Raw genomic sequence first — 15,431 nt, 5'->3', positions numbered from 1 at the left:
AATAACGAGCTCGTTCATATCGAAGTTATAAAATTCCAACTAAGAGAGGAAAATTTTAAACTTTTAAATAATATATTTTTAAAATATGCAAAATAAATCGTGTTTAGCTTAAATATGCAATGTTGTGTTTGTTGTCTGAAAATATGCAATATATGCATCTATATGCACTTTGCATATATTCCGCTCTCTAGTACTAAGGTAAATTAGGTTCAATTGAACTATTTTTGACCCCGGAATGTGTGGTATAATTTATGACCAATCTTTTGAGGACACCCTGTATATTGAGTCGTATTGTCAAACAAGACTATGAACTTGATACTTTCAAACGACAAACAGGACGGCACCTTACCATTGCTTTAAAACCAAATATAAAAAAATGAAGGCGTCTTTTGTCGGTGTACGATAAAGAGCGTTACACAGAAATCATGTTAACAGATGAAATAGCTATTTGTATAACAAGGGAGGAAAGTGCTACTTTTCCTCCCGAGAATGAAGTTTACTGCCCGACGCGTAGCGGAGGGCAGTAATCATTCAAGGGAGGAAAAGGCACTTTACTCCCATGTTATGCAATGGTTTTTCCACCTTCCTCAAATAACAAGTAATTTTTTCATTTTTACTTAATTTATTTATGTAACTAACCAACAAAATGTATTAGAACTAAAACTAACAAGTAAGTACAATATAACGGTCAACTGTCAAATATAAGTCAAATTATTAATGTAAACATTGTTAAATTAGAATAACAATTTACTGTTTTATAACATTCTGCAAAATACAGAATGTTTTTAAATAAACGTTAAAATGTATAGATACTTACGCAATAGAAAATAGATATTGTACAGGGCGTCAATAAGTTATATTTCATGAATGAGGAAAAATTTTTCCTCCCCTAGGGAGGAAAAATATTTTCCTCCCTGATTGTAGGGAGCAAAGTTGTATCTCCCTAGGGAGGAAAATATTTTTCCTCCCTAGGGAGGAAAAGTAAAAGTGATTGTAGGGAGCAAAGTTGTATCTCCCTAGGGAGGAAAATATTTTTCCTCCCTAGGGAGGAAAAGTAAAAGTGACGTCATGGTATTTCATTCATGAAATATAACTTATTGACGCCATGTACAATAACTATTTTCTATTACGTAAGTATCTATACGTTTTAACGTTTATTTATAAAACACCCTGTATTTTGCAGACTGGTAAAAATCAGTAAATTGTTATTTTGATTTAACAATGTTTACATTAACAATTTGACTTATATTTGACAGTTGACAGTTATATTGTACCTACTTGTCAGTTTTAGCTCTAATAAATTTTGTTGGTTAGTTACATAAATAAATTAAGTAAAAATGAAAAATTTACTTGTTATTTGAGGAAGGTGGAAAAACCATATGTATAACATGGGAGTAAAGTGCCTTTTCCTCCCTTGAATAATTACTGGCCTCCGTTACGCGTCGGGCAGTAAACTTCATTCTCGGGAGGAAAAGTAGCACTTTCCTCCCTTGTTATACAAATAGCTATTACTGTAGAGGAAACTTTAAATGAGCAAAATGTTGGAATCAAATAATTAAGATAGTATGTGAGAAGGTCTTACCTATTAAGCTCATTAGCTGCACGGGTATCCTTCCATGTTTATCAGACCAAGGTCCAGCGAAGATGCATATTATAACTGGTACTGTTGCGGTTGGCATTTCCAATACCATGGTAACTATATTAGCAAGTGGTTGTACATTCTTTTCCAACTCTCTTGTAAGATTATTGCTTACCCTTCCAAGCAAAGCACAATCAGCTTCATCATACTTTAAGAGATTGTAGCAAGTTCTATAAATTGTGAAGTTGTTCAGAATTGACCCTGAAAAATAATATTAATATTTGCAGAAGAGAACTAAACCATTGGCTAATTTATAATTAAATACTGGATTGAAATGATTTTTAAAGACGAAAATAATAATAAAGGAAATTATTTGTCGATAGTCCAGGTAATGAAGCTTAAAATAGTACAAAACCTCGCAATTTTTACAGAATGGATCGATTTGCTTGAAAATTTGAGAATAAGTAGTGAATAGTCCAAGGATCACAATCTATATAATGCCGAAATCGCTTTTACCATGGGGGTGGTTGCCACTTCATCTCGGAGGTGTAAATTTTTTATTATATTTTGACCGCAAAAGTTGGTAAAAACATTCATTCTAAGCAAAAAACGTTCTGTACATTTTTTTGATAAAATTAATAGTTTTCGGTTTATTCGCGAGCGAAAGTGTTAGTTTTATATCGAAAAAATCAATGTTTTTAGTAAGTTTTCTGCTCATAACTCCAAAAGTTTTCGTTTTATCAAAACAAATTTACTTAACAAAAATGTGCCTTTTGAAAAACAAACAAAACCGTTTTTTTAATTTCCTTTAAGACCAATAGTAATCGAGCTATACTTTATTATATATTAGCTCTTCTTCGTCAAATGCTAAATATTGTAGTTTAAAAGTCAAAAGACTGGAAAACTATGCATTTTTCCAGGATAACTTGTTCAAACTAATTTAAATCATATAAAAAATATATCTTAAGAAATAAAAAAAAGTATCTAGCTCAAAAAATAAGGGACTTATAATGAAAAGAATGTCAGTCCCTATTAGTTTTCAGCGAAAAAGTGATCGAAAGCAAGCCCCCAATCATTATCCTAATTAAAATTAGGCATTGACCTTATTTGGTCTTCTTTATTTATGTATTATTAATAGGTTCTAGAAGTTTGACCGGCTTAGAGTGATTAGCTTTAAAAAAATGGAGTTACAAGCGAATAAGGAATTTCTGTAGTTTGGAAAAATGGCCTTTTCTTCAGAATATAAAGATTAGCGTCAACGATATGAAAAAATGTTTAAATATGAAATTGTAGCTTATTTAATTTCCAAGAACCTGATTTGCAAAAATTTTTTCTACGGCAAAGTGAGCTATTGACAATTAAATCTTGTATTAACATCAAAGACCACCTTTACCAACCCTTTCAAAGTCACCTCTTTTTGCGACTGAGGATTTTAAAAAGATTTAGTATTAACAGACTTATAGATCTTGTAAAAACCTACAAAATTCTTTTTTACAAAACTTTCTAACATAAAAAATAAAAAAATTACTGTTGAAAAATCAATATATTATTTAAAAAAAAAAAGGAGAAATCCAATTGGAAGCATAATAATGTAAGTTACCGGTGTTTTTACATAGTCCAAGGCCTTATTGGCCATTGGCCCCATTCATTCTTCTTTATTTATGTATTGGTAATAGATTCTAGAAGTTTTACTGTCTTAGAATGATTAGTTTAAAAAAAACTGGAATTAAAAGCGAATAAGGAATTTTTGTAGTTTAATAAAAAATACTATTTTCTTCAGAATAGAAAGATTAGCATCAGAGATACAAAAAAATATTTAAATATAAAATTGTAGGTTATAAAATTGAGTGAATTGTAAATGAGTATATCGAAAAATATTGATTTTTTCGACATAAAACTAACACTTTCGATAGCGAATAAATCGAAAACTATTAATTTTATCAAAAAAATGTATAAAACGTTTTTTGCTTAGAATGAACGTTTTTATCAACTTCTACGATCAAAATATAATCAAAAATTTCCACCCCCGAGATGGGGCGGCAAACACCTCCATGGTAAAAGCGCCTTTCGGCATCATATATATTTTGATCCTTGGACTATCTACTACTTATTCTTAAATTTTCAAGCAGATCGATCCATTCTGTAAAAATTGCGAGGTGAAAAGCTTCATTACTTGGACTACTTCTTAAAGTTAAGAAAGGCATTATAATTTTGATACAATTTACAATCACTAGGAGTGATTCTGGATGGATCAGATATACTTCAAACCATTCAAGATCATACTGGACAAAAATAAACACTGATATAGAGAGCACTGCAGAGATATGGAAAAATTACTGCAGAGAATTATACAAAGACACTTCAAAAGATGCATCAGTATCAGAACATCTTGCTACCTTGCTATCTTATATCCTGCTACATATAATTAATGAACGGTTAAAGAACTTTACTTCCTGAGATACCCGAAAAACAATACGGAATCGTACCATGAAAAGGAACGCTTAGGCAGATGTTCAGCATCAAACGGATAATATAAAAAACGCGGAATACACTTAGGCCACATAGCCAGAAAAATGGGACTACGGAACATCGGTAGTAGAAGGCAAGGTAGAAGGCCAAAAACTAAGAGTAGTCCAAGTAATGAAGCATAAAATAGGACAAAGCCTCGCAATTTTTACAGAATGGATCGATTTGCTTGAAAATTTGAAAATTAGTAGTGGATAGTCCAAGGATCAAAATCTATATGATGCCGAAAGGCGCTTTTACAATGGGGGTGGTTGCCGCCACATTTCGGGGATGAACATTTTTTATTATATTTTGACCGCAAAAGTTGGTAAGACGTAGTCTATAAGACAGTAAGACGTATACCGATTTTAAACTATGTGATTACATTTTCTCCAAAAAAGCTAACTTGGAAATTACACATCGAGTATATGCTTGACAAAAGCAATAAAGGTCTAAACCTTTTAAAATCCATTTCTAAAACTTGGTGGGAGCTGATGTAGAAACAGCTTTACTATTTTACAAATCTTACATCAGATCTATTCTGGACTATGGATGTATACTTTATGGATCAGCAAGTAAACAAATTTTAAATAAAATTGATGTATTTCAACGTACTGTTCTACGTATCTGTATGAGAGAATGAAGTCTACTCCAATAGCACCATTGCATGTTGAAGCTTTAGAACCTCCCTTGAATTTTAGAAGAGATTATCTGAGTGAAAAATTTGTTGTGAAAATTGCATGTATCAATAATTCCTTATATTCTAGCATAAGCTCACTAAACACAGATGATCTAACAAACAGTTACTGGACTCATAAAAATACACCAACCCTGTGTACAGCCTTTAGAACCATGTGCAACAATAAGTATATCAACAATATCAACAACCTTGATACTAACGACTATTTCGCATTTTTTTATGAACCTGATATACATATACCTACATATTATAATAGTTCATTATTAGATTCATGCATCTTGAATTCCTGTAAATGGCCCAAAGCAACTGTAATCTATACAGATGCATCCAAAACATCGGAAGGGACCGGATGTGCTTTCTACATTCCATCTAAGTCAACAGAAAAAATGTTCAAATTACCTTCTAATTGCTCAATTTTTAGTGCAGAAGCAATTGCAATTCTTAAATCCTTGATATATTTCGATAGTTTAAACAATAATTCAGTGTTAATAATATCCGATTCATTGTCAGTTTTATTATCTCTCAAAAGTTCAAAATTACCCAATTATAATTCTAATCCTTTCATTTACCAAATTAAGAACATGCTTGTCAAGCTTAAAAATAAAAATAAAACTACTAATTTTATTTGGGTAAAAGCTCATGTTGGTATAAAATATAATGAGCATGTTGATTCTTTAGCTAAAGCTGCAATAACCTCTTCAGCTGAAATTGTACCAGAGGAGAGAATTTGTATTCCTGACACTTTTTGTATCTCTAAAAGAAATCAGATAGATCGTTGGAAAACTTATTGGCAAACTTTTTGTAACCACTCAACAACACAATATATTTATATACAACCACAAATTCCAAATTCGAGATGGTTTAAGAAATTTAGTAACATCCGTAAATATATAACAACCTTAATAAGATTGAGATTTGGTCATGCTTGTTATCCTATTCATCTTGCTAAAGTCAAAATTTACAATTCAGACTTATGTGAAACATGTCAAGAACACGGAGATCTTAATCATATCTTTTTTAACTGTTCCAAATATATTCAGCCTACAGGAACTCTTTTAAGCAGCTTGCAAACGCTGCAAATATTTCCTCCGTACCAAATAAATAACCTATTGGCTACTAATGACAAAAGAGTATATGATTGTCTAATCAAATTTATACATAGTACAAATGTATGTCTGTAATCAATTTTAGCCAATCTCGTTAACCTTTTTTTTTACCCAATTGTTTATTTTCCCTCCTTTTCCCTATTTATAGTAATGTCTTTTAGGAATTTTTAAGAGGTTTTTTTTCTTTTGACTATTTTGATCTGTTTGCAATAGTAGGTATAGACAGACAGTTTTTTATTTAGTATTAAGTAAATTAGAATAATATGGTTTTCTTTTTAATAATTTGTATTAGGTTTAATAGTTTTTTTTTGTATTAGTATTAATTATTATCAACTTGTATCTGGCTAAATAGCTAAGTGCTAAAGTCACAAATAAAAAAAAAACCTAATTTTTGATCGGAATTTTGCTATTTTTTGCAATTTTCACTCGTAATATCGATAGTTTTTATTATAATAATATATTATGAGTAATTTCTGCCTGGTTGCACAACAGATCTTAAGCTCCAGCTTAGCTAAGCTCTACTTATAGATAGGGCCTCTTTGAGTATCACTTACGTTGCACCATAATTTTAGATTCTTACCTTATTATCAATTATATCTATTATTATATTATGATATTCTTATTGTAATATATTACAATTATATTATATTAATTCTTATGATATTCTCGAATTAAGCTTAAGATCTGTTGGTGCAACCGGGCATTAAAGATATGAAAATTGGTGTGGAGAAAGAGGACAAAAACAAAAAGGCGATGGTTTAAAATTATGATCCTATTGTTTATATCTTTGCCGTAAATGACGGTTAACTTTGACCGGTTGTATCTCAGGAACCAGTAATCACAATTAAACATTTTTTCTTTTAAAAGAAACAGCCTGCCGTTTTTTTCCAATACCGTTTTCATGATTTAATTTAATTTAATATTTCCCGAGATATTCTATTTGTAAGCCAAAAAATTGTTTATAATTATAAAATATTCCTGAGGCCGCTTAGATAGTCCAATTTTAATTCTGTAAAGTGCATTATATATGTACAGTGCCTTTTTTTATACAAAAATCATAGTTATTCTTATGTATCATAATTATTGAGGTTATTATTGGGGCCGTGCAAGTTCGGAAAAGCGACACCTGGTTTCTACGCTCTGCACTTTTATTCGCACTTTTAATTATATTGGCCAATCGTATGGTCCTGGTTACTGGATAATTGTCAAGGCCATAGTCCAAAAAAATAATAAGAAAAAATAAGATTTAGGTTATGTTATTAAATCATAAACAATTGTATGTAGTAAATAAAATTAGTTATTAAAATGCAGTACTGCAAGCAAAATACAATTAATTAAATTTACCTTTATATAATAATTGCATGTCATATCAATATTGTGGAGCAATATATAATTTTTGTCCTTCAATGACAGTGTACTTATGAAATGTACGTCAATTTGACAATTTCAATTGACATGAATTATTTAAGAAAGTTGCAATATTTTTCCGCTATTCGCGCACGATCGTTTCGCGTATCCCTTCCAAATACTTGCACACCGCGAATAGCGACCGTAAATTTTTAATTAACATTTTAATTGAAATGATGAAAGGGTTGCCAATGCGAGTCCATTATACAATTGGATATGGTAATTGAGTCAATACTCGCAATCTTTAGTTTGTATTTTTATTAGTTGTTACATAATCGTGGGGCAACCGGTTTCGAGTCTTACAATATATGACTCATCATCAGGCCCAGTACAAAAAAGTCTTCTCAATACAAACTACAAGCTAAAAAACACAAAACGAGAGACATGTACACATATATATACAAAACATAAAAACAACTTTGTCTTGGTTTTAATCACACACCATGAAGCCAAGCAACTGTGTAGTATTGAACTCAACCTTCCATAGTATGTAAAGATGAGACTTATTGTCATTGGGAGCGACCAATCTGATGAAAATTGCTTGGTATATAATTTTAATATATATACTACCATCATTCCTCAACTAGTTAAGGGATGATGGAGTTCTGACAAGATAGTATGCGATCAAAAGACATAATATAAAGTTATTAGTAATTAGTATGTACTTACATAACAGCCATTGAAACTGTTCCACAGCTAAAGATGTACAACTATCCTTATGGGAGCTGGTGACTGCATGTACATCTTTAGCTGTGGAACAGTTTCAATGGCTGTTATGTAAGTACATACTAATTACTAATAACTTTATATTATGTCTTTTGATCGCATACTATCTTGTCAGAACTCCATCATCCCTTAACTAGTTGAGGAATGATGGTAGTATATATATTAAAATTATATACCAAGCAATTTTCATCAGATTGGTCGCTCCCAATGACAATAAGTCTCATCTTTACATACTATGGAAGGTTGAGTTCAATACTACACAGTTGCTTGGCTTCATGGTGTGTGATTAAAACCAAGACAAAGTTGTTTTTATGTTTTGTATATATATGTGTACATGTCTCTCGTTTTGTGTTTTTTAGCTTGTAGTTTGTATTGAGAAGACTTTTTTGTACTGGGCCTGATGATGAGTCATATATTGTAAGACTCGAAACCGGTTGCCCCACGATTATGTAACAACTAATAAAAATACAAACTAAAGATTGCGAGTATTGACTCAATTACCATATCCAATTGTAACATTTTAATTGTTGGTAAACTGTTCATTAAATTTCCATCGGCTTCTGAAATTTTAACCTATACGAAAAGAGCTTTGGTATTACCAAGATATTTAATTATTGATAAACAATTACTCATCTAAAATTTTAGTTGAAAATTAAAGATTTTGTTGGAAAAACCCGCAATTTCAGGGGGAAATCTTCGTCGAAGTAAATCGGGAAAAACACGTCTCAATGCAAAATTTAATTACAGTGAATTATTATTTGGTCGTTTTTGGTGTAAATTTAAAATCTTTAGAGCTATAGAGCAAAATTGAAAAAAACACGATTTTCGGGCGCCATTTTGTTTATAAAAAAAGCGGACTTTGCATACCCATATTATTAATACATACAATCATAAGATTCGATTCCAGCAATAAAATTGCTGGTAAATAACTTTTCCTTGTATTTTGCTAATTAGCACAGAGTATTATGGGAGAGACAGCGTAGCACAGACCTCAGGCAAAGCTGTAACATAGAAAACATGAATGACTGGACACTGAAAAGAAAAAAAAATTATAGCCATATAAGCAGAATAGGAAAGGGAAGACTGGTCAACATAGCCCGAGACAGATCATCAAACGGCTGAAGAAGTGTAGGAAGACCAAGGAAGAGATGGAGTTATAACCTGGATATCTGATGAGGAGGCATCCGAAGATGGAACAGGCTCGAGCCTATTAAGGAAGCAGGAAGAAGAAGAAGAAGAAGGTCATTGAAGAACAAAACAAGAATCGATACAATGACAAAAAATATTTTATAAAATGGAGACTATCCATTGGGTATCCCGAATAAAGTACGTGCCTCCTAGTGGCGGAATACGGGCAACAATACATTGGGTTATAGGGCAGTACTTACAGTAGGGATCTTTAGTCCTGTCGCCAGGGGGGGTACAACGGCCTCGTTAATTCAGATGGACTTACTCAAGTTTTTTTTATGTATTTTGACCCGTAGAACACGAATTTTTTGGGTAACAGTTGATCCGGATGTCGATAAGATTGTTATAGACCAAGAACTTGAGGAATCAAATAACAGCGATTTTTGGCAAAACAAAACAATATTTTGTATTTTTTGGGCCATTTTAAGCAAAAAATATTTCTACAAGTTTTTTCGTAGGATGCACAGTTTTCGAGATAAACGCGGTTGAACTTTAAAAAAATCGAAAAATTGCAATTTTTGAACCCGAATAACTTTTGATTAAAAAATAAAATAGCAAGTCTGCTTACCGTATTTGAAAGTTTAAGTCAAATTATATCGGTTTTGATTATTTGCATTGGTAAAAATTTATTTTTTTATTGTTTAACAAAGCTATAAACACGTAGGGTTTCCCGTGCTTTTACATTCGTTTTAACGCATGTAACGTAGAAATAGTCTTGATTGCACTAGTACCTATTCTACCTACTCGTTCGATTTTAAATGATAAATCATAGAAACATCACTCACGCACTAGTTGTTTGTAGCTTTGTTTAACAATAACACAATAAATTTTTAGCAATGCAAATAATCAAAACCGACATAATTTGACTTGAACTTTCAAAGGCGCTAAGCAGAATTGCTATTTTATTTTTTAATCAAAAGTTATTCGGGTTTAAAAATTGCAGTTTTTCGATTTTTTGAAAGTTCAACCGCGTTTATCTCGAAAACTGTGCATCCTACTAAAAAACTTGTAGAAATATTTTTTGCTTAAAATGACCCAAAAAATACAAAATATTGTTTTGTTTTGCCAAAAATCGCTGTTATTTGATTCCTCAAGTTCTTGGTCTATAACAATCTTATCGACATCCGGATCAACTGTTACCCAAAAAATTCGTGTTCTACAGGTCAAAATACATAAAAAAAACTTGGGTAAGTCCATCTGAATTAACGAGGCCGTTGTACCCCCCCTGGCGACAGGACTACTTGGCCTATACAGAAAAATGCAGGCGGGTGTGGGGTAACACTGCACTTTGGTTGAATTGTGATGTATTGGCTAAACGTGCCGGGTATGGTGCTGATAGAAAAGATATTCAGGCATCAAATATCCGAACAAAATCTTTTCAGGCCATAATAATGAAAAGACCTTCTCCAATGAATTTTAAAACTTATACTGAAATGACGGCATCTCCTGAGGTAAAATATGCCGGAAGTAAAATGAGCCTCCGTTCGGATTTCCGGATGAGGACTATCTCAGGGGGAACACCATTGCAGGTTAGAAAAATGAGGATAGGGTCATGGAATCTTGGTAGTCTTACAGGTAAGAGTCTGGAGTTAGTGGATGCGCTCAAACGAAGGAGAGTTCAAATTGCTTGTATTCAAGAAACTAGGTGGAAAGGACAAAGAGCGAAAGAACTAGAAGTGAAGGATACAAATTGTGATATGCAGGGAATAGTAACACTAGAAATGGAGTTAGTATAATTGCTGATAGTGAAATGAAAGATAACGTAGTAGAAGTTGTAAGAACGAGTGATAGAATGATGTCAGTGAAATTTGTAATTGATAAAGAGGTATTGAATATTGTGTGTGTATGCTCCTAAAACAGGTCTGGGTGAGAATGAAAGAAGAGCTTTCTATGACCAATTAGGAGACCTACTGAGTGATATTCCAGAAGAGGAGAAAGTTATAATGGTGGTGATTTCAATGCACATGTAGGTCAAGCCAAGACAGGATATGAAACAATACATGGGGGACTAGGCTTTGGAACTACAAATAAAACTGGAGATGATATGCTTGAATTAGCTACAGCACTAGATATGGCGATTGTTAACACATTCTTTAAAAAGAGCGAAACTCATCATATTACGTACAAAAGTGGACAACATCAATCCCAAGTAGACTATTTCATGATAAGGAAAGAAGACATACGTGAATGCAAGGACTGCAAGGTAATAGTTAGTGAGACAGTACGCCAACAATATAAGCTGCTTTCTCTGTATATTGAAGTAAATAGTGAAGCTAAACCAAAATATCGGAGAGGACCACAAAAAATCAAGTAGTGGATGCTAAAAGATGAGAAAGAAGGTCTATTCAGGGAAATAATAGTAGACAAAATATTTTGGAACATGAAAGGAAGCCCTAATACAATTTGGAGAAAAATGGCCAGTAGTATTAGAGGGACTGCTATTGAAATACTTGGAAAAACGTCAGGAAAAGAGTTTGAGGATAAAGAGACTTGGTGGTGGTCAAACGAGGTACAAAGAAAAATAAAAGAGAAGGGAAAATTATATAAAAAGTGGCAAGAAACCAGATCCGACACAGATCTTCAAAACTATATGGTGGCGAAAAAGAAAGCGAAAGTAGCAGAAGCAAGAGCCAAAACAGAAGCGTATTTAAACCTATACGATCAACTTGATACCAGGGAAGGCGAAACGAGGATATATAAAATAGCCAGACAGAGAGTAAAGAAAGCAAAAGATTTTAATTAGATTAGATGTATCCGAGATGAAAATAATAATATTCTAGTTCACGAAAAGGATGTCAAAAAGAGATGGAGAAAGTACTTTGACAACTTATTAAATGAAGAATTTGACAGACAGCCTGTAGAGTCAACGGAGACAGTAGCAGCAATGGTCACCAAAATAACAAACGAGGAAGTGGCTCAAGCGCTTCAAAAAATAAAGAAAGGAAAAGCGGTAGGACCAGATGATATTCCTGGGGAAGTGTGGAGAGCATTGGGAGAGACAGGAACAAGGTGGCTAGCAGGTATATTTAACAGAATTATGGAAGTTGGACAAATGCCAGACGAATGGAGAAGCAGTATACTAGTACTTGTCTACAAAAACAAGGGAGATATATAACAATGTACAAACTACAGGGCTATAAAACTGCTTAGCCACGCCATGAAAATATGGGAAAGAGTAATTGACAGACGGATACGTGAAGAGACCGAAATATCCGAGAATCACTTTGGCTTTACGCAGGGCAGATCAACAACAGCTGAAATTTTCATTATAAGGCAGTTGATGGAAAAATACAGGAGTAAAGAAGCAAACGCTCATATGAGTTTCATTGATCTTGAGAAAGCATATGATAGAGTTACTCGAGAGATTCTGTGGTGGGCACTCAATAAGAAAGGAGTCCCTGGTGAATATGTAAATATTGTGAGGCATATGTATGAGGGAGTAACGACTCGTGTTAGGACAAGTGTGGGAGAGACTGATAAATTTCATGTGAAAGTAGGATTGCCTTAAGGCTCGGTGCTTAGTCCGTATTTATTCTCATAAGTTGTGGACCAGGTAACAGCGAAACTACAAGGTAACCTTCCATGGTGCTTAATGTATGCTGATGATGTCATGTTAGTAGGAAATAGTCAGTGGTGTCATGGTGTGGGAACGCGTGGGAACGCCGTTCCCGCACTGGTTAAGAAAAGAAAAAAAATAATAGAGAATTTAGGTTTTGTAAACAAAAATTAGCAGTGCGTTCCGGCACTGCGTTCCCACACTGCTAATTTTGCCATGACACCACTGGAAATAGTGAAAGAAACTTAGAACAAAAACTGGAACAGTGGAGGCAAGCTCTGGAGGAAAAAGGTTTAAAACTTAGTAGGACAAAGACAGAGTATTTGCAATGTTAATTTAAAGATGGAGTTATTACAAATAAAATGGTATCTTTGGATGGTGAACTGATTGTAAAAAGCAATAGTTTTAAGTACCTGGGATCGGTATTACAGAGTAATGGAAAAATAGATGGAGATGCATGCAGTAGAATTAGGGCTGGATGGATGAAGTGGAAGGAAGCGAGTGGTGTGCTTTGTGACAGGAAAATTTCAATAAAGTTGAAGGGAAAATTCTATAAAACAGATATTAGACCGTCTATGATGTACGGAACTGAATGTTGGGCAGTGAAAAAGAAAGAGGAACAACGAATGCATGTGGCGGAAATGAGAATGCTTAGATGGATAAGTGGAGTGACAAAAAGGTTAAAATTAAAAATGAGTATATTAGGGGAAGTCTAGGTGTGGCACCAATTGATGCCAAAATGGGAGAGCTTAGGTTGAGATGGTTTGGTCATGTTCAACGTCGAGACGCTAATCACCCAATACGAAAAATAGCTGAAGTGCAGATTCCTGGAAGGAGTAGGAGAGGAAGACCAAATAAGGCGTGGGGAGAGACGATTAGGCAGGACATGTTGGTAAAGGGTATTGACATTGATGTGACCCAAGATAGAATTGTATGGAGAAATGCAATTAGGGAAGCCGACCCCGCATAGGGTCAATAGGGATAAGGCATAGAGAATGATGATGACTCTCCATTGGAGAGATCTACTCTGTTATATGAAGGTGAAAGCTGGATAAACATTTTTGCACGCAGAGTATTATTTTTAGATGAATAAATAAAAAATATATTATTATAAATATAGAAATTGAATAAAAAACTTACCTAACAATAAGAAGCTGGTATAGGTTAAAAATAAGGGCACTTCCACCGTTATCTTGCGGAGCCAAGCGATTTTAGGATATTTCATGATTTTAAACATAAATAAAATGGTTTAATTAATTGAATGTTAATTTTTACTATAGCTGCAATCTTAATAACGAACTGACTTGTACTTTTATTTCTACAAATATTTTTCATAAATTTCCTTTTGTTTGTTTTAGAGGTAGATAGCATTCATGGGTTGATCCTTCTCTGATTTGTTTCCATATTGTTAAGTATTAAAATTATTTGATTTTCTAATATTTACATACTATTTCATTCAATGATAGGGGAGATATGGTACGAGAATATTCTGATAGTATATGATAATGGTTAATCTAGCTGTTTAATGTTTAATATTTTCTTAATAAAAAAAATCTTACTTGAAATTAATAAACACACCCAAAAAATACAACTTATGTGTATCAAAGCACATTCAGGACTTACACATAATGAACATGTAGACCAATTAGCTAAAAATTCCCTCATCCATGGAACAGTAACTAAATATCAGCCCTGCATTCTAGATGCTTTTGCTTGTTTAAGAACTGAACAGATGAAGAACTGGAAAACACACTGGGAAAGGTACTGTAGCATATCAACAACACAATACAGTTTGATACAACCGATTATTCCGGAAAACCTTGGTATAAGAATTTTACCCTCCCTCGCAAATACATATCCACCATCAGTAGAATTAGATTTGGACATGCATGTTATCCTGCACATGTATTTAAAATAAACATATTAGATTCGAATGTTTGTCAAAATGTGAGGTTAAAAGTGACTTGAACCACATATTTTTTGAAAGCATACACACCTAACCAATCACCTAATTAAAAGAATTATAGACCAGAACATCCCACCCCCTGTAAATATTCTCTTTATTCTGTCACTTAATAAAAAGAAAATTTTTGATCGTTTGGTATCTTTCTTGTCGGATAGTAAAATATTATTGTAATTAGTTACAGGTATTTGTAAAAAAATATGTTTAAAAAGAATTAAAAAAAAATAAAAAAAAATAGCAAAAAGATGATACAAAAAAAAAATTACAAAAAAAATTACAAAAAAAATATAAAAAAAAAATTTTAAAGAAAAAAAAATCACTAAGAGGATTTAAACCTCCGAGGGGTTGAACCGGGTTGACACCTTATCGTAGTGACAAAACAAAACAAAAAAAAAACTAAACAAAAAAAAAACAAAACAAAAAACAAAACAAAAAAAGACAAAGCAAAAAAACAAAAAAAAAAAAAAATACAAAAAGAATGCATTTATTTTAAATATTAAGATTAATAATTTTATTTGTAAAATGTATACACTATGCGTTCTTGATAAACAGTATATTTATAATATTTATTAACATAGTATATACATTAGCTGTAATAAGTAGTTAAATTACACGTAAAAAATTGTAATATTATTATAATAACCATGTTTAATTGGCAATATCTTTAATACATTTACTTTTGATTGAGACTGGCTGAATGA

The 15,431-nt window shown here is 32.6% G+C and overlaps 1 protein-coding gene across 1 annotated transcript in view; it reads right to left on the bottom strand.

The window, feature by feature from the left end:
• LOC126889863 (hippocampus abundant transcript-like protein 1) overlaps window positions 1-14,083 on the bottom strand; it is a 36,064-nt gene extending 21,981 nt beyond the window's left edge. The window contains exons 1-2 of the mRNA XM_050658548.1: window positions 13,908-14,083; window positions 1,583-1,840 (exon numbers count right to left, since the gene is read on the bottom strand). Of these exons, the coding sequence (XP_050514505.1) occupies window positions 1,583-1,840; window positions 13,908-14,004 (355 nt within the window). The 5' untranslated portion in view covers window positions 14,005-14,083. The remainder of the gene's footprint in view (window positions 1-1,582; window positions 1,841-13,907) is intronic.
• Window positions 14,084-15,431: the final 1,348 nt, after the last annotated feature.

The sequence above is a fragment of the Diabrotica virgifera genome, chromosome 8, assembly GCF_917563875.1.
Source record: "Diabrotica virgifera virgifera chromosome 8, PGI_DIABVI_V3a".
In the NCBI taxonomy this organism is placed as follows: domain Eukaryota; kingdom Metazoa; phylum Arthropoda; class Insecta; order Coleoptera; family Chrysomelidae; genus Diabrotica; species Diabrotica virgifera.
Note: the sequence above shows the minus strand (reverse complement) of the source record. Positions and strands in the feature narration are given on the sequence as shown.